General features: G+C 36.7%; 2 protein-coding genes across 2 annotated transcripts; both read right to left on the reverse strand.

Annotated features, from left to right (window-relative positions):
* Positions 1–11,266: 11,266 nt before the first annotated feature.
* Positions 11,267–14,116, reverse strand: LOC121753219 (mitochondrial fission 1 protein A-like). The gene is made up of 5 exons (XM_042148430.1): positions 13,887–14,116; positions 12,400–12,538; positions 12,052–12,173; positions 11,613–11,676; positions 11,267–11,507 (listed from the first exon to the last, which is right to left on the reverse strand). The coding sequence occupies exons 1-5, from the start codon at positions 13,977–13,979 to the stop codon at positions 11,419–11,421; spliced, it is 507 nt and encodes a 168-aa protein (XP_042004364.1). The 5' UTR covers positions 13,980–14,116; the 3' UTR covers positions 11,267–11,418.
* Positions 14,117–17,352: 3,236 nt separating this feature from the next.
* On the reverse strand, positions 17,353–18,637 carry LOC121753401 (F-box protein AUF2-like). Its single transcript, XM_042148692.1, has one exon. The coding sequence runs from the start codon at positions 18,504–18,506 to the stop codon at positions 17,418–17,420; it is 1,089 nt and encodes a 362-aa protein (XP_042004626.1). The 5' UTR covers positions 18,507–18,637; the 3' UTR covers positions 17,353–17,417.
* Between the last annotated feature and the right edge of the window lie 1,891 nt (positions 18,638–20,528).

The raw sequence follows: 20,528 nt of genomic DNA on the forward strand, positions 1-20,528 counted from the left end.
ATCTTCCATGCAATTCTAGTTTGGATCTAGTTTTTGTGGCTAGATCCACCTTATCTTTGTTTGAATTTGTGTTTAATTGGTAGATCAACGTTTTGGGCATTATCTTGGGTAAATCACATGGTAACCACAAAGATACTTATCATTTGGTATCTAGAGCCTAGGTGCCTAGAAAGTGTTTGATCTATTGTTTCCTTGAATTTTTGTTTTAGCCTTTGTGTTTTCTTTATTTTAGCCTATATTTGATTGTTGATCGGATTGTCTATTGTTGTTGGATTGAGCTGTAATTTTATGTGAACAAACCTTGATATGTGAGCTACTTGTCTGCAAAAATTCAGCCAAAAAATACCTTCGTTTGCTTATAGATCTGATCATTTGAATATATGTGCCATGTTTTGGTATAGTTGGGGAAAAAGTGAAAAATCATACCCAGTTTCAAAGTCTGACTTGTTGGGACTATTTTATCCATGATATACACCTAATATTGAAACCATCTACAAATTTTCATCCAATTTGGGGTTGGAAAACCATATAAAAAAAATTCCAAAGTTGAGCTCATGTGTATTACATTTTCAGCTTATATATGTGGCTTGTGTGTGTTGCCTTAGGTCTAGTTCCTTGCTTTCACATGCTTTATCATTATTACTTTGGTGTTTACTACTTGATGGCTATATTTACTTGGATTGTATATCTTGATTGAGTAGTTCGGGCACCAACAATTGAGAATTGGATTGGGAGTGAGTGATACTAGCCCTACTATATTCTAAACCTACCGAGTGACATTGGTGAGTGATTTGGGGGGAGGGGTTGGATACTACCATTGGGGGTGAGTTCAAGTTCTTAAATCTTTCATTCCTTTTAATTACTAACTCCTAGCAATAGATAGATCCTAGTGTTTGTTATTGTTTGTAGGTACTATTGATGTTTTCCCGTATTTGATCCAATACGATGAGGGAGATACATCCGGATGGGGTGGTTAAAAGAGTGGGCTCAAGTGACTCTATGTTCAGAAATGATCTCATGAGCATGATGATCACAATGATGAAGGATCTAAAGAGCGAGTTCAAGGGGGTCCAAATCCAAATGGATGCTAATTAAAAGGCCCGCTATGAAGACTCTTAAACAAAATCAAGGGGAGTATGACAACTATCCGTGAAAAGGTCACCATTTTGAAAGGCCCGAACGCCAAGGCCTATCACGCCTAAAAATGACCACATACACCGCAAAGCTTCTGGTGTAGAGCGTGTAGTGGCGAGGGGTTATGGGGGCTATGGAGAATATGAACGTCATAAGGGGTATGCGAGACCAATTAAGAGGGATGCTCTAAGTAGAGCGTGGAGAGGATCTAGCTCCCGACATTGTGAATGTGACAACAGTCAAAGTTGCATTTTACCTTGGAAGACGAACACATCTCATCCTATCACTGCCCCGAAGAGTTCTTTTGAGTCATTGATGGAGAAATCTCAAAGAGTGGTTCCAAGTAGAAATGAGAAACACTATGGTCTCAAGTACGCATACTTTGGCTATGAAGCCAAGGAAGAGTGCAAGTTTAAAGTGTATGATCCTTTGAGAAAGCAACGAGAATGAGAGAAAAGACTTGAGAGTGAAAGTGAGCCTAAAAACCCAAAAGAGTGTAAAAAAAAGAAAAGACTGTGAGATGTAGAAGTCAAGAGAGAGTGGTGGGGTGAAAGAAAAGAAAAACACCAAATAAGAGAAAATCCACAGGCACAAGTGAGTAAAGGGTGCTTGTTAGATTCTATGACCAATATTGGGTGGGCACTAAATGAGCCTTTGCCTCTTGCCTTTGGTGAGGAATATAACCCGTTACCCACTAACACTTCTTCTATGTCTTTTTGTGTTGATGAATTTGTAGGAAGTTTAATTGAAGGTATGGAAGTGAAGCATCATGTTGCACATAGCTTGGAAACCTTCCTATCGCCGATGGATCAAGAGGAACAAGGGCAAGTCGAGGAACTCCTTGCCCAAGGTTCAAGTGCACTTGTAATATCCTGATACAAGGCTTTGGATTAAATATGATCTTTCGATACAGAATAGTTAAAAGAAATGTCTCAAACTTCATGATAGTATAAAGAAGTGTTGTTTATAATTGTTATATGATAAGAAAACAAGAATATATAAGAAAAATTGTGAAAATCGTATGATTTGGAAATTTATGTTTATTACGCAAAAGATCCCTATAGTGTCCGAGACGGGTCCAAAAGGGCATTTTGGTGTGGGAGGAGGGGTGAGACTCAGCCAGACCGCGCCAGTTATGTCCACAAGCTCGGCCATGGGCTGAGACGTGCCAGGCCATCGTGCTAGGCCATAGAGCCATCGTGCAAGGCCATCGAGCCATCGTGCTAGGCCATAGAGCCATCGTGCAAGGCCATCAGCCATCGTGCCAGGCCATCGAGCCATCGTGCCTAGTTATCGTGCCAGGCCATAGAGTCATCATGCCAGGCCATCGTGCTAGGCCATCGTGCTAGGACATAGAGCCATCGTGCTAGGCTATAGAGCCATCGTGTCAGGCCATCGAGCCATCGTGCAAGGCCATCAAGCCATCGTGTCAGGCCATCGTGCTAGGCCATAGAGCCATCGTGCAAGTCAACCGTGCCATTGTGCAAGGCCAACGTGCCATTGTGTAAGGCCACCGTGCCATCGTGTTAGGCCATCGTACTATCATGCAAGGCCATCGTGCCATCGTGCAAGGAAACTGAGATTTGTACTAGTCCCTTGGGGCATTTTCAAGTATTGCTAAGCCCCAACCATATGATTTGTGAAAGATATGCGATTAAAAGAAAAGTTCGGGAGTCAAGCATAGACAAATGTGAGAAACGATGAGATGTTGATACTTAGTACCTGCAAATGATTTACTTGATGTGACCCTGCCCTACATGGGCTCTACAATTTACATGATCTGCATAATGTGTTTTATATTTGAGTAATACATGAGTCAGCATGATAATAAAATATGTGACACTCAGTGTACGGTACCCTGGGTGTTACAACACTATCCTTATCTCCTTATGATGCTACATTGAATTGATTATATTAGAGAAGCTCATTTGTGTTAGATAGATTTGTTATTGATGACTCGTGTAATAAGTGGCCACATGAGCTTAAATCTTTGAATGTTAAATCTACATTTGCATCATATATTGATCCTTTCTTGATAAATTCAAGCATTGATAAGCATGGTATTTCTCTTGTGGATTCTACCTTGACTGTTGGAATGACTTCCTTGCATGATAATATGGCTGGGTGCTCCTTTGTGGGTAATTTTGAGCTTCGTGAAAATGTGGGTGGGAATAGTAGGACCAAAAGGAGTAAAATGGTTAATGACTTTAGAACTTTGTGTTTGCTATGTTTTCATTGCAAAGTGATTAAACCCTTCAACGAGATTGGAGTGTTCTATGGTCGTTTTGTAAATGATTTTTCCACTCATATGTCTCTTGTGGATGGTGTTGTGACTTGTGATTATTGACATGAAATTGCATTGTTCTCATAGTTTTGGTCTTGTTTTAAAATTGTTGGAGGAATTATGTAATGCCTATTTTCATGTTAATACATTTAGTGTGTGCAATTTATAAGGTGTGTCTTTTAACTGTAGTAAAAACATGTTAGTTTAAATTATACGGGTCATATTTTACAGCCAAAATATTACTACTATTTTAATGAGAAAGGTAAAAAACGAGTTTATGCATACTGACCACATAATACTATGGGGTCAACAAAAGTTGAGTAAAATGATGAATATACGATGAAGATCGACCTGCGGCTTTTTGGACTTGGCAAAATAAGCCAATCTAAAGGATGGCCCACTCTTAAAAGACAAATGGCATGATCTAACATACTTAAACAAAAGACACATGATACGTATATAGTACTTATTTTCTTGTAAGTTTGAGTTGTGTAGCCACAACAAAACCCTATTCCAGTTTTATGTTGCACCATTTCTTAGCATTAAAGTTGCAAATGTAGTATAAGACAACAAATATTGTGTCTCTTTATCATCGTCTTGTCTATGAGATGAATGAGGCTTAGGTTCTTGTTTATTGTGGTTAGGGGAAGTTTTGAAGAATCCATAAGAATTCCCAAGTGTTGTAGTTTAGATCCGAATAAATATCTACTTAGTTGTTGGTGAAGGGAACTTTTGAAGAATCCATTAGAATTCCCAAGTGTTGTTGTTTGGATCCGACCAAAATCTCTACTTAGTTGTTGTTAATGTTGAAGCTGTTGTTTTTCTTCTTCTTTGGTGATGATAGTACACAAAAGCTAACTACGAATTACGTCGTGAGTTTATTAAGCGAGTATGCTTCAGTGTTTTGGATTGTTTTCAATTCTTGTGTTTGAATTCCCGGTTCTTGTTTATTATTGTATTGTTTAGCAAGTAGAGTTCATGGAGTTGTTCCAAGGCAAGAGGCCGACCAACGTATCCTACTCGGAGTAAGGAAATTATAGGCGGAGGGACAAAAATATTAACATACAAATATATAAATAAATAAATATTAAAATATAATATATTATAAATATAATGGAAAAAATTTGGGTATTGGGAAGTAGAGAGAGTCAGAGCAGTTGTATTAAAAAGGAAGACAATAGGTTTTTTCTATTCTATAAGGTTTTATATTTGTAATTATATATTAGTTTAGGCTCAGGGCCTCTTAAGTGGATTGGTTTTATATTTGTAAATATATTTTAGTTTGGGTCTAGGGCCTCTCCTATTTCATTAAGTGGATTGGTTTTATATTTGTAATATATTTCGGTTTAGGCATAGGGCCTCTCCTATTTGATTAAGTGGACTGGTTTTATATTTGTAAGTATATTTCAGTTTGGGCCTAGGGCCTCTCCTATTTTATTAAGTGGATTGGTCTAAGTAGAGATGTCAAATGGGTCGGGCCGACCCATCCCAGTCCGACCCAGGCCCAGTATGGGTTCATTTAACTATTTTTATTTACTTAGTTGATGAATTTGTGTGGTATTTTTTGTTAGGTAACTAGTTCTAAATAAGTACATTTTTAGACAACTAAACACTGTTAAACTTATTCATTCTCCTATTTCAGGTGAAAAATGACTTCTAGCATTAAATTTGTGGGTCCTTCGATCTTTGAGAATGATTTATTTTTCGCATCAAGTAAATGTACATTTCCTGATCGGGTACAATTTGTCATAACCTGGTCTGGGGGCCATAGATGGTTGTAATGTGTTGACTCCTAAGTTTTACACCCACGGAATTTGGGCAACAGGTAAAGCTCCCAAAAAAGATAAATCAGACGAGGAATTTGATAGACTTGATCTGAAGGAACTACTAAAGAAAGTAAGTAATGTAATTAATAAAAAAATTTATATACAATATATTGTTTTATCTAACAATATTTTTTTCCTACAGATTTTCAATGCTGCAAAGAGATGATATTAAAATATTTCCCGGATGCAACTGATATGGAATATTGATGCAGCATTCAAGTTCATAAGCTACCAGTAGAAGGAACATGGATATGATATGGGGGTAGAGGCATCAGTATATTTATACTATACTCTTGCACTTCGGCATGCAATGCATGATAGTAAGTAGTATCAATTTTAAGTTTAATATAATTTTTAGTGTTAATTGTAATTTTAAAATATTTTTAGTTACTATAATTTTATTTATTTATTTTCAACTTTAGAGATGAAAGTTGGAACTCGCATGCTCGAGAGTACAACAATGAGATGCATAGCAAATTCTATTGAAAACATGCATGTATTTGGAAGGAAGATTGAAAACTGTAACATACGACCAAAAATTATATTAGAGAAGTAACAAAATAATAATGCGGGAGTTATAAAAAGTAAGAATCGCCTATTGTGCCCATAATTTGTGGTCCTGTTGGTGCATGAGAAGTCTTTTGTTAGGTTTTGTTAGAATGTGTTTGATCCAATATTATGCTACCCTGACTTGTTATTGTGCTTGTAGTTTACTATATGTCTGCCCCCTGGCTTGCTTCAGTGGAAGTGACTGATAAAATATTGGTTGATGATTTTCGTTTCAAATAGTTGTTGTTTACAGATCTTTAAAAATTTATCAACATTTGTAAGGTTACTGCTGGTTTACTCAATAGAGGCTTAAAACCATCAATCACCTTTTTTCTTCATCTCCTTATGTTGGTGATTTTGTGCTATTTTCTCAGAAAATTTCTTTGAAGTATCTGATTTGACAGATTAGTACCACTTCAAAATAATTTTAAATCCTGGGATGTTTGATGTTTTGATAGTTTTATATTTTTAAATTTGAATGATGGATAAATATTTTCTTATCATATGGTGCTTTTGGAAATGTTTGGGATAAAATGCAGGTCAGGAGGTGATATGTGGTTGTCGACCATATAGGTCATTCCGGGGGAATCAGCTGAAGGCTTATTGAATGTTCAAGAATAAGTTGTTGCAACTACTTGCATTGCTAGCCATGTTTCTTTTGTTTCTAGATAGTAATTCCTAACTTGGTAAACTTGTAAGAGTTTGGTTGGTCTGCTAGAGAGATGTTTCCAGTTCTTTCTTCGTACCATCTGTTATTATTCTGGTATGGATGATTTCAATCTCTCAAAAAAGTAAAATAACTGGACATTTCTTCCGTAGGTTTGCCACCAAGATACACTCATTCTGTGAGGGCTATAACCCATGGTTTACCTCTATTTCTCTACAATTACACCTGCATGGTATTTTTGAGGTAAATTGCAATTTTACGTTTTAGTTCCAGTGCGACATTGTTTATGCCTCCTAGGAATAGTAAGGAATTATAGTGATCTTATTGTTAATAACTATTGGAATATTCTCATAAATCATAATACAAATAAACTTGTGATATACTGTTCGTTTATAGACATACAATCTAAGTGAACTCAATATAAATTATATTTTTCTCGGGCAACAAGTTATGGGGTTCTAACCTTGATCCTTCTGCTTGGGAAGATAAAAAATGCAAGGGTGAATCAAGGTTCCCTGCTCCGGTGAGAATCCGTATAAGGAAACTTTGCAAGCCTCTAAAAAAATGCTTTTGGACCGGTCTTGCAGCTTAATGCAAAAAAGAAGTTATGTCTTGAGCTTTCGAGACATAAGGTATGTTTCATTCTAGTTAGTAGTATTCTCCGCACCCTCACCTACCAAATGTGAACTTACTTTCCTTTCCTTTATGGATGGATGAAGCTGATGGTCTTGTTTATTGTGGTATTGCAAACTTCGGTTTTGATGGGTCTGTGCGAACAAGCTGGCGTGTGAGTAACAGTATTCACGTATGCGACTTATCCTCAAGAATGTCGAATCAAAAGTTGCCTCAGAGTTTGAAGTTCCTTACTGCAAATTTCATAATATACATAGATTAGCATGGTATGACTTCTATTCTGATATTGATGTGCTATTGAACATAATAGTGAGACTTGAGAACTAACTAACCTATGAACCTTAACTTTAGCCCTTTTTTTTTCTCTGAAGCTAGTGTTTAGTAAGATGAAGGTATACTGGATTGTAGCATCTGAATTTTTTGCCATCATCAAGGCCTTGAAACTTAGATGACTTTTTTTGTTTAGTTATCCCCAAGTGGTATAAAACAATCTTAATGAATATTTGGCTAAGTACCTTAAAAATAATTTATTATGTTCTTGGCTAGTGGATGTTGCTTGTGAATGTCGAGAAGGGAAAATTTATAAACTAAATGGAGTTGCTTGAAACATTGGTCTAACACTAAATCTACTCAAAGCTGCACTTGGAAAATGTGCAACATTACTCTAACATTGTAATGTACGTATGAGACACTGATATTTGTCCGCAACATATATACAATTTTAGTTACCAAACTATAATAATACTGATAAGGGCTTAACCCCTTATCAAGTAGGAAGATAAGAGAAAGTCGTGAGGAAATGGAGCCTCGTCGACAACCGGTAATTTGTGAGATTCTAAACGAAAAAAGCAAATACGATAAAAGGTGTAATTGATTATTTCATTACTTGATTGAAGAGGATAACAATAGCCCTATTTATAATACTAATACTAATTTAATGAGTAAGACAACCAAGATATGGAAAATATATGTAATCCCTAAATTATCTAACTAAGTAATGCAACTAAGAGCATCCCGACGGACTTCCCAAAAACACCTCATGGCACGTCATAAGGACCCCCCATTGCACTGCCACGTCATAAGGACATCCCACTACGCAATGGCGGACATCCCCAAGGACATCTCGGCGGACGTCCGTCGTGGCACCGCAATGGCGGACATTACGACGGATGTCCCGGAAAGCCGCGGATGTGCGGTGTCCGCAGCCGACGTCCGCGTCCGCCCCTCCCTCGCCTAATGGCGGACGTTCCGCGCGGATGTCCGGCACGCCGGTCCGACGTCCGACGGGACATCCTCCATTGTGGATGCTCTAAATAATAATGCAAGATATGAAAGAGATATGGAATAATGAACATATCAACTCCCCTACGGTTGAAATTCACCTTGTTCTCAAAGTGGGAATCACGAAGCAACAAAGAGAGTTGAAAGTGAACGCTTCAGCGATGTATCTCCTCCTGGATCAAACATATACCGAATAGTTGAACGTCTTTCTTCATCTTGTCCATAAAAAATCATCTTGGGGTCATGATAAATCAATGCTAAAACGGGATGCTTGTCAACACGTCCACAAAGTCCCAAACATGGCGTGTCATTGATGCGTGGAGGGTTAAACCGAGCATCGGTGTCGAGCAATGTCATTGCAATACATGGAAAACGGTGTAAGCACCTTTCCTCTTATCACAAAAATTCTCAACAACATCTTTGGATGATACTCGTGCAGCACTGAATGATGTGATGACCTTCTTCAGTAGACCGATCCCTATCTTACTTCAACACAAAACAAGTCTCCGCATAAAGCATGCTTTGCCTTCCACTTTCTGATTGCCCTTCATTAAGTCATATCATTCTAATTAAGACTTTAAATACTATATTATAAAAAAATTGCGGCCCCATTTCATAAGTCATATCATTCTAATTAAGACTTTAAATACTCTAATTAAAACTATGAATACATTAAATGCAAGAATGGTGAATTTTCATAATCTAAAATATGGAGTAACCTTCTAAAATAATACTACTACTAGGGAAGTTAGTTATAATATAAAATGTAACTATGACAAATAAATAGCATAAGGGTAAATGAGAAGTGAGAACCCTACATATGAACTACATTATTAGACATTGGTCGGCAAGTTATGTAAAGCTATAGTATTATAAAATAGGGGTGTGATCCATTGCTAACTTTTCTTAAATTGCTAACTTGTTAATTCGTTAATGTAGTGTATTAAAAATGTCAACACGATGATAATGAAATGTCAACGTAAACTAAAGTTGATATTTTAATACATTGTGTTGACATTAATATTCAAATGTCAACACAGTTTATTAAAATATCAACATAAATATGTGCTGACATTTTAACGTGATCGTGTTGACCTTTTTAATACACTACATTGATGAGTTAGGAATTGAGGAAAAGTTAGCACTATAACGCACCAAATAGGGGTGTGATCCATTGCTAAAATATTCGTAGTATTTGAATTCATCACCAAACTTTCAATTAATTATGTATAAATGGAATTTAAGAAAATCATGATATTTACCATTTACATGAGAAAAATCATAGTATAATATTTAAATCTTTTTTCTTTCGGCAATTAACTACCTTTATTACCCCTCACTCAACTTATTTTTATTCAGTGGAGCCTTCAATTTGTCTATATTGGTGTATTAGGAGATGTTGTAGCTAATGTTGTAGGTGAACCCGACGTCCCCGGAACCGATGCCACCACCGCCTTCCAGGAGCTCGTAAACGCCTAGGAGGTACGATTCTAACCGCAACCAAATCCTCTTCTCATCCTCCCTTGCTGCCGGTGCCGCGGTGGTGGCTCCTCGACCTTTGTGCCCAATTTGTTCTCATTCTTCTCGAATTCGGTCTACTCCCCGTACTCGGTCTTGGGTAGGGGCGGACCCATGTGGTAGAGAGGAAGGGCTTAAGTCCTCAATGAATTTTTTTAACTCTATTTTCTTTTATAAATTTTTGAAATATATCTAAATTCAGTATACATTATTGTGTAAAAGCCCTTACAAATGATTTAAAACACCCAAAATTATACTTTGAAACAAAATTTATAAATTTCAGTCCTAATCATATTTTGTTCTGCGTCCGCCCCTGAGACTCTTGGGGAGGAGATTTTCCAAGGTTTATATGGATCTTTTCGAGAAGATTTACGTGAATGAGTTTAGTTTCAAAGAAATTGGAGCTGCCGCCGCCGAAGGAAGCTCCAGTTATGGGAAATTTGGAGAGTCCCTATGCTCAGGAAAGCTTTTGTTACTGTTGATTTTGTATCTCGTTAATGCGTGGATATTCCTTTTATCAATTCATATTCTCCTATTCTTGAAAGTGTCGCATTCTAATTATTTATTTGCAATTAATACATTCATGACGGAAGGAGTATTAATTTTCCATGCGTATATGAGTATTTACAAAGAGGAGAGTGTTATATTACTAACTTAATACTTAATTGTTAAATATAATTAAATTAATAAAAAACGTCAATAAAAGTATTAATGTCAATTTATAACAAATTAGTTGTAACTAACCTTTGAAAAATATCACATAACTTTAAAACGCATATAACTTTCTCGATTTAAATTATTTTTTCGCACAACATATGTCAAATTAAAGATAATTTCATAAGGATTCTAACGAGATCTCACTTGCATATGTTCCGATATCAAGATTTGAAAATAATTTTAAAAAATTTCAATTTTTTCGTACAACAAAAAATGACAACATAGTAAATAAAATATGTCAATATAATATATGTAGAATGTCATTCTTAAATCAATGCATTGACATAAGCAATGTTTTGACATTCTTAAAGCATTAGATTGATATTTTCAAAACACTATATTGACAATTTCATCCAAAGCCCTAATTTGGTAGGTTTTTTTATCTATTTCGATTTAATTAATAAAAATAAAAATCACACGTGACAAATTTTAGACCACTAATTCCTAAAATCATATGGTGTTAAATTAGTTACAGTTAGCAATTAGATAGTGAGTTAACAATTGATCACTCCCCTTACAAATAATTTCACTCACTATTGAAAAGATTAAATAAGAAAACAACAGAATATGAAAGTTCAAACCAAAATATTGCAATCATTTAAAATAGCCTTGCATCCTAAAGAGCATTTGATAAGGATCAATTCTTTTGGGTTGTCATAGTATCAAGATAAATATGCATAGCCATTAATTCAGTAATGAACATGGAAATAAAGATTAATTCCAAATTTACAATAGAACTTCTGTAGAAGGAAAGGACCTTTAAAACTCACATAGCATTGCTATCATCGTCATCAACTTCTTCATGTTTTTCACTTCTTGCGAGCTGAAAACGCAGCTGCAATACCACCAGCCACAAGTCCAACAGCAGTTGCAGCAATCCCAATGCCAATTACTCCATCTATATCAAAAATTCCATTTATTAACACATTTTTAAGAATTTGGTGCAGCATAGTTTTGTTGGGAGTTCATACGATTAAGCAATACAAACAACACGAGGCTTTACCTTTTGTAATTTTATCCTCAATGGCTTTCTTCAGGGTCAAGGCCTGCTTCCAGTCAGGTGCAATCTGTATTTTCCAACCAAATTTTACTTTATAATCTACCAGTTACTCCCTCTGTCCCACTCAAGATGGCCACATTCTTGAGTGGCATGAGATTTTAGAAAGTGTTGTCAGGTGGAATAAAGTAGAGAGAAAAAAGGTAGTAAATATTTAATGAGGAGAGAGGAGGTTATTTCCAAAATTGGAAAGTGGCCATCTTGATTGGGACAAACAAAAAAGGAAAGATGGTCATCTTGAATGGGACGGAGGGAGTATATAACAATACGGCATGCCAAACTAGAAGTTAATGGAGGATGAAATAATACGAGCTCAACTGAATGCATTCAATGCCGTCTAATACACAACCGTATTTCAAGTATGATTGTTTAGAAGAATTCTAACCTCCAAGCAGCGATCAACAATCTGCCTGCTCCTAGAGTATTCCGCATTTCTAAAGTATCCAACAGCCAGAAGATACACCCTTTCCCTCTCTTGCAGGGGGGTGTTAGAGCCAGCTTGAGAAACTGCAGGAAATAAGTTTCATCAGTCGACGTTATGAAGCCTAATTTTACACACTCAGGAAGAACAATGTGAGCAAATACACGATGGTCAGCAGAAGACATTAAATAAGAAATAATAAAAGCACAAGGCAGTGATGAAGGAATAAAATTTCTTTGAGGTACAACGAAATATGCTTTCTAACACACAGGGGGGAGAGAGAGAGAGCAAAGATGGACTCTTCTATATAACCTTCAAGCATAGCTATTCCACGTTGTACATCTTCTGGTCTTTTAGAGTGAACCAGGGCCCAAGACAAGCGCATGATGCTTTCGCTTTTTAGCTTATCAGAGGAACCTTTCTCTGCTTCAGCAACCTCACGTTCACAGGCCTGTAGAGATGTAATGCTCAGAGATATGCTTCAGAAAACAGCAAGAAACGAATACATGTAGAGGTACAGCTTAGAATACATTTAGAGCAGACACCAGAATTAGAAGCCTAGACCAATAGATTTGGAACAATATATCACACTGTAATACAACTACGCGTGCAAAAAAGTCTTCAACATACAATGAAATGAGATTCAAAGATCAACATCCTAATCTCCATCTGCAATCTATTTGAATCTAAGAAGCAAACAACATAAGTTAATTGAACACTTCATAAACTTCCAGCGCATATTCATTCACTACTTCTCAAAACCGCCAGAACACAAAATGACGTTCAGAGTTGATGTATACCCCTACAGCCATCTAATCTACAAGAGGGCTAGACACAGTACAAATTACCTTGAGGTAGTTTGTGGATGCTAACGTGAAGATATTCATCAATACAGCTGCAACTATAATGTAAAGTTTTATACAGGAGGGCCAAGGGTGAACAGAAACAAAATCTATGTAAACTAAGAAGATATTGCAACATACTGTAATATGAACTTGGCAGGCATACTACCCGCAGCCTACTGGCCAATCTGATTACAAAAATAGAAAAATAAAGAATAAAACAGTAATAAACTAGACCACCTCCATCTTATCCAAAAAATCATGCTGAAACAGTCAACTTGACTCCTGAGACTCGAAGACGAGCAAGAAAGTATTCAGAATAACTTAGCTATTTTTCATTTTAATACAACAACACCATTTATTCCATACTAAATTAGTACAAATTTAAGGTGTAAACTCGGGTAGTGAAATAAGGGAGATTTTTTTGCTTCAAATAAAACTTCTAGTTGTAAGGGTTTTTTCTGCTGTGGAACTAGCTAATAGTAGAAAATTAGGATAAATTCCCCTATGATCTTCATTCTTCCCTTCAAGATTGAAGTAATGGTTCGCTTTAATCCAACCTCAAAGTGAGCCAAGTGCAGGATTGCCCAATCAAGCAACTAAATGCAACTCAAAACAGTATATCAACAGTTAATGATAACAGTTTTAACCACATTGCAAGGCAAGGAACACCAGTAGAGAGTAGTACTTCACACAACTGCAACATCCATTCACATCTCCCGCTTTAAATGCAAATTCTAAGATCATTGATTGATTTGTACATGATCTCTCAACCAAATCAATCACAATTTCGCCTCCAACGCGGTTATACTAATATACCAAGTCCGTCTCCTTCTCGAAGACTAATTCATGACTCCGATACCTCCTAAAACCCTAGTAAATTCACAATTAATCCATCATATCCAGCTAAAAACCTCTCACTAACGACGTTCGAGAGCAAGTGATATCAATACTTACAGCTACGATGTCGGAATCGCACCAGGGAATCACGTCGGCGCCGGTGAAAAAGCTTCCGACGGAATCGAAGAATTTCCCAACTTTCTTATCCATTTCGAGGTTTTCTTTTATTTTTCAAGAGAAATCCGTTGACGCAACTGATTTGATGAAATTGGGAAAAGGTTTGAGGAGACGCGTGAATTGGAAACCGATTCTTCTTGTGTTGACGCTCGACCAAATTCGCCTCTTATTTTAGCAGCAACATCATTTTATTTATTTATTTATTTATTTATGAGAATAATATAAAGTGTAGATGAATTCTAATTTTGCACACATTTTTAAAAAAAATCAGAATACAATACACAAAGTGTGAACTTTTTTTAAAAACTCGAAATAAAATACACAAAGTTTGAACTTTGGTTTAAGTTTCTTTTTCAAATGCTGGTGTTTGAAATAGTTCAAATTTAAAATATGGCGAGCAAAAGGCATAGCGTTCAGAAATAACTATACAAATTACATATGCATGTTATATTATTACAAGTTGTTCTAATATTGATGTTTAAAATTTTGAAATAAAAATAAAATTACTAAAATCTCATTTTAGAGAATATTAACAAAATACTAATGTCCTTGCTATGATGGAGTGGGCGAGGAAATAAATTAGTGATTCTTATTTTCATATCTTTCAATTGCGGGACAATTACACGGCTCATACAAAATGTTACACATTTGTTTCATATTTGTACGAAAAGTTTAAAGTTTACCTAAATCATATTCCATACGTCTCATCGCAAGTGATTAATTTCTTTTTTAGTTGTCCTACTACAAGCGTCTAATTTATAAATGCATCCCAAGAGTATCTAATTTCAATATGGAGTATGCAAGACAACCAAATAGGGACAAGTCTAATTTATATATGAGTGATGCTAAATGGCCATAATGTGGCCGACCATAAAGAGTTAATTTAGTCCATTTACATGTATAAAAAAATTAGAATTACCGATATAAACTTATATGTGTGTGAATGGACTTGTGAGTTGATACTTATCTTTGAATTCCATTACGTAAAACGCATTAATATCACGAATTACTGTATACGTTGAGCAACAATCAAGAAATTACAGTAGTAATAAGTTTAGCAAAAACTACGAAAGAGCAACACTAACATGTTGAGCAACATATAATAAAGATGATATAAAAGTAAAATCAAGTAGTATTAAACCAAAAATTTGAAAAAAAAATTAATTTTTTTTATTATATAATTAATTTATGACTGGCCATAATGTGGCCGCATGACTTTATTCTTTATATTTATACCTACACTTATTAATGGATAAGTCTCTGGCTGCCTATGTTTAGATTGCTCCATTATGAGCACTTATATCAATACAATAAATACTTTAAAAGCGTTATATTTCATATATTTATTTTCCTTCTTGCTTAAGCTATATCAGGAATTTGTCATTTTCATTTTCTTCTTCTTCTTCATCCATGGGAACGTTGTGTATAACAGTAGACTAATTTACTTCCTGGATATTTTTTCTATTTCCAAAAATAAATGAAAAAGTCAAATATAAATAAATAGAGGGAACATCATTTTAAGTCTATGAACTTTGCCAAAGTATCATTTTAGGTCCGTGAACTTTGAAAATCTTATTTTAGGTCCGTGAACTTTGAGTTAGTTTCATTTTAGGTCCTTTTTACTATTTCCAAGTTTTTTGGACGAAAATACCCTCAATACCTTAAAATATATATATTTTTAATAAATTTATCATATACTCATATTTTTTTATAAATATCTTTACAATATATTTTTGTCAAATTTTCTAAATATAATTTGACCTTAAATATTATCACTTAATTTTGTGACATGCAAGTAAAATTGCTTCTTCAATTTTTTATATTAATTTTTTTTAAATTGAATAAATAACTTTTCTCTAATAATAAAAAATTGAATAAAGATCTTTTCTTGCATGTCACAAAATTAAATTATAATATTGAAGGTCAAATTATATTTAGAAAATTTGTCAAAAATATATTGTAAATATATTTATAAAAAGATCTTTATTCAATTTTTTTATTATTAAAGAAAAGTTCTTTATTCAATTTTTAAAAAAATTAATATAAAAAATTGAAGAAGCAATTTTACTTGCATGTCACAAAATTAAGTGATAATATTTAAGGTCAAATTATATTTAGAAAATTTGATAAAAATATATTGTAAAGATATTTATAAAAAAATATGAGTATATGATAAATTTATTAAAAATATATATATTTTAAGGTATTGAGGGTATTTTCGTCCAAAAAAACTTGGAAATAGTAAAAAGGACCTAAAATGATACTAACTCAAAGTTCACGGACCTAAAATAAGATTTTCAAAGTTTACGGACCTAAAATGATACTTTGGCAAAGTTCATGGACCTAAAATGATGTTCCCTCAAATAAATAAACAAAATGTGGATTGGATATGTCGAGGGCCTCTTTTTTGTCATCCTCCCCATAGTGGAGTACTTTTTTTCGCTCCATCATTTCTTTATCAAATTCACCATCTTCAATTCCTCTCTATACAACAACATTCTTAATTCACACAGCAACGGCGCCGTCGCTATTCTCCTCTCGCTTGCTTCTTCATTTTTTTTTCACGGTCAAAACTTAAAAGCTACATAAAAGAATCATGTTCTCACTTATATTAGCTACATCAGAAAGAGTGAGGAAGATAATTGCAGAGTCAATTGAAATTTAAAATACCGCAGAAATTCAATAAGATAATAGGACGTCCCAAACATAGACTTCAATTCGTCCAAAATTCTCCATAAATTTGTGCTTTTTTCTGTCAATTTGCCTTGCGCCATATTTCGGATTAAGTATGTATAATCTTCAATGATTTTGAGATCTTGATAAACACATACCTGTCTATTTGATAATTTTTCCAAGAAATTGGTTTTCATCAATTGTAGAAAAAAGCAACGTTGTTGTGAATTTGGGAACTTAAAGAAATGGGTAGAGAATTGGGAATGGAGAATATGATAAAGAAGTGCTTGGGAACGTAAAGGATGTGGTAGAGAGAGGAATTGGGAATAGATAATTTGATAAAGAAATTAGGGAGAGGGGATAAAAACGAAGACGAGAGAGAAGATAGCTCATTTGTTGCTCACAATCAGATCCTCAGCATATCAATTCTTTCTGGATATGTCTATGTCTATGTCTATATCCTTATTTCTATAGCAAGGTGTTCTGCTCATGTCTATCCTCATCATCAGCTGATCTGCATACTCATTTCCAGCCAAGAACTCAATTTATAAATCCTCTTTTAACCATAACACGCAGATTTTTGATTGAAACATATAGATAAAGAGATGAAAAAGACTTGAAGAATGTAAGAATTCTAGTTAGGATTCCCTTTTTCTGTTGAAGATAAATGTTTAAATGCACTTGATTGTATTGCTCCTGTTTCTGTTTGATGCAAGAATGCATGACAAGAATGTGTGAAATCTGAATCTCTTATTAACTCCCAAGAAAAAATAATTCAATACAAAGTAATATAATGTGTTAAAACGAATTCATCTCCAAAACATAGCATTTCTTGGCAACCATGAGTTTCCTAACTGCTTCAGCCATCACCTTCCCTTCCCCTTCCCCTTCCCCTTCAAAAGCGTCCGCCACCATCTCAGCATCGCTCCGGCCCGGGCTCCCCTTCCTCGCCTCGTCCTCTCCCCCAACAGCCGGCTTTATAACCACGAGCGTCGCCCCCTCCATGACCTTGCCCGAGCCCGGCACCTCCAGCCGATCCAAATACCACATCTTCATCCTCAGCGCCGGCACTCTGCTCCTACTCTCCACCGTCGTCTCATCGTCCCCTTTCGCCTTGCTCGATCGGCGAATCTCCTCAATCTGCTCCTTGTTCATACACAACCTCCCTTGATCGCTCTCATCCGACACCACCACACTCTCGATCATCCTCAGCCCCTTCACCGTCTCCTGCATCAGGTAATGCCTCGCCGACGCAGCGATCAAGCACGATATCGTCCACACGATCCGCAGCTTCAGCTCGTCGTCCGCCATCACCCGCGACGGCGCCTCTTCTCCGCTCGATTCAACCCTACCCTTCTCCGACCACGATTTCGCCCCCAAAATCACGCAGCTGTGCAGCTCCCGCCCGAATTCAGCTCTCCATTTCAGCAACGTCGTCGAATTCTTACCATTTCTGGACGGATTATGCTTCTGATTCCCGTGGCAGGGCAGGCGGAGATGGAGGCCGCGGATTCCCTGGAAATTCTTCAGTATCTCGTTGGGGACGTAGCAGGAGTAGAAATCTAGGTCATTATTCTCCTCGGGCTTGGGCTTCAATTTGATCATCTGAGAAATCAGAAGGAAGGGCGTCGTCAACGCTCGGATCACCAGGTTTTTGAACGAACTCTTCTGATCGGAATCCTTGGCGTCGGACTTCTTCGGAGGGATAGGGAGGAAGATTCGATCGACCTGTGGGGCGATGGATCGGAAGCGCTTGCAGGTGGACATGGACAGGCACAGCGATTTCGCGTCTTGCAATTTGCCGAAAATCGACAATACGACGTCGTCCGGCAAGCAATCGAACAAATCGTCGGAATGAATAATAGCTTGTTCGGAGCTGGAATTCATGACTGAAAGTGAATGGTTGAAACTGAAGATGAAGAAAGTGGGAAGAATTGGTAAGCTTAAATTGGGGAAGAAGAAGAAGAAGTTGAATTGGCGGTTAAGGGTTGGGTTGGGTTGGGTTGAGTTGAGTTGGGGATAAGATAGTTGTAGAGATAGAAAGTCGTAGAGAGAGATGGTGGGGCCATGCCTTTCATATGATTTTGAATTTTCTTCGCTACTTCCTCCAAGGGCGTCCACAGTAGTGCGGATGTCCCGGCAGACATCCTCGCAGACGTCCCAAAAACACCTTCTGCCACGTCATAAGGACTTCTCACTGCACTACCACGTCATAAGGACATTCCACTGCATAATGGCAGACATCCCCAAGGACATCCCGACGGACTTCCCACAATAAAAAAAATTCATAAATTCACCAAATTAAACAATTTACGTAATTAAATTTTTGACACAAATACGGAGAAATTGCAACCACTTTATTTAAAAAAACATACATAGTAAAAAAACATACATAATATTTTTAATAAATTTATACATAGTAAAAAAACATACATAGTAAAAAAACATACATGCAAGAAAAGATCTTTATTTAATTTTTTATTATTAAATAAAAGTTATTTATTCACTTTTAAAAAAATTAATATAAAAAATTGAAGAATCAATTTTACTTGCATGTCACGAAACTAAGTGATAATATTTAAGGTCAAATTATATTTAGAAAATTTGTCAAAAATATATTGTAAAGATATTTATAAAAAAAATATGAGTATATGATAAATTTATTTAAAATATATACACTTTAAGGTATTGAGGGTATTTTCGTCCAAAAAAACTTGGAAATAGTAAAAAGTACTTTAAATGATATTAATCTATAGTTGGTGTACCTCAAATGATATTTTCAAAGTTCACGGACCTAAAATGATACTTTGGCAAAGTTCGTGGAGAAAAAAGATGTTCCCTCTAAAAAAAATTACGTAGTTAAAAAAACTGTTGTCTCACTCCTCGGATTCCCCGCCGCCAATACCCTCGTCGTCTCCGTCGGTAGTCCCCTCGTCGCCACTCTCCGCCATGTCTCCCAACCCCAAATCGCGCCGCATACTGTTGATGATATCCTTCAGCGATGACCTGTAATGGCGATCGGTCAATGTCCACCATTCAACCATTGCACGTAACAGAATCCAAGCCCCTTGGCCTAGCGGTAAAGGGTGCTGGATACCGCGTCCATCCTGGAGGTCTCGAGTTCGAACCCTGGGTGGCGTAATTTGTCTTTCCTCCTTGTTATAGGAGTTGATTTGTAATTTCCTCCTTCATATATATGATATAAATATATGAAGTTAATTTTAAAAAAAAAAAAAAAAAACCATTGCACGTAACAGAGTTTCATGTTGCGCGACTCGGGCGAGTGAGGGGAGCTCGGGATCGTTTTGGGTAGGAGCTGCCGTTTGGGCCTCGGCGGACCCGCTGGCGTTTCCACTCGCCATTCGCGCCGCGGACTTTTGCCTCACCGGGCGACGGCGGCGGGCCGACGATTAAGGTGTCGGGAACTCTGCCTCGGCGGGGGGAGTTCGTGGGAACCAACACTGCTACTGTACTCCTCGGAGGCGCTGATCTTCATCCGCTTCGGCCAGCCAAATTCAACACCTGCAGTAAACTTAGCCGAAGTCTGCACCACAAGATACACATCTCAATATTTGAATTCCCCGAAGCACGCCGCAACGTCTTTGAACTGATGGTGAGACAGAAGCTTCACATCCTCGGCAGACATGCCGATGGTTGCCGAGCGGAGGTTGTTTGTGTAAATGCCGGTCAATCGACTGAGCTGTCTCTTCAGCCGCTCCCACTGTTTCCGGCATTGCTCTCCATTGTAAGGCTTCCCCCCTGGCGGTTTGAATTGAAGGTAGCTTTGGCTAATGCGCCACCACATCCTGTCGATATGCTGGTTAGCCCCGATATATGGATCCTCCACTATACTGATCCACGCCTTCGCAAGCGCGATGCACTCCTCTGTGCTCCAGACAATCCTCTTTT

The sequence above is a fragment of the Salvia splendens genome, chromosome 10 (genome assembly GCF_004379255.2).
Source record: "Salvia splendens isolate huo1 chromosome 10, SspV2, whole genome shotgun sequence".
In the NCBI taxonomy this organism is placed as follows: domain Eukaryota; kingdom Viridiplantae; phylum Streptophyta; class Magnoliopsida; order Lamiales; family Lamiaceae; genus Salvia; species Salvia splendens.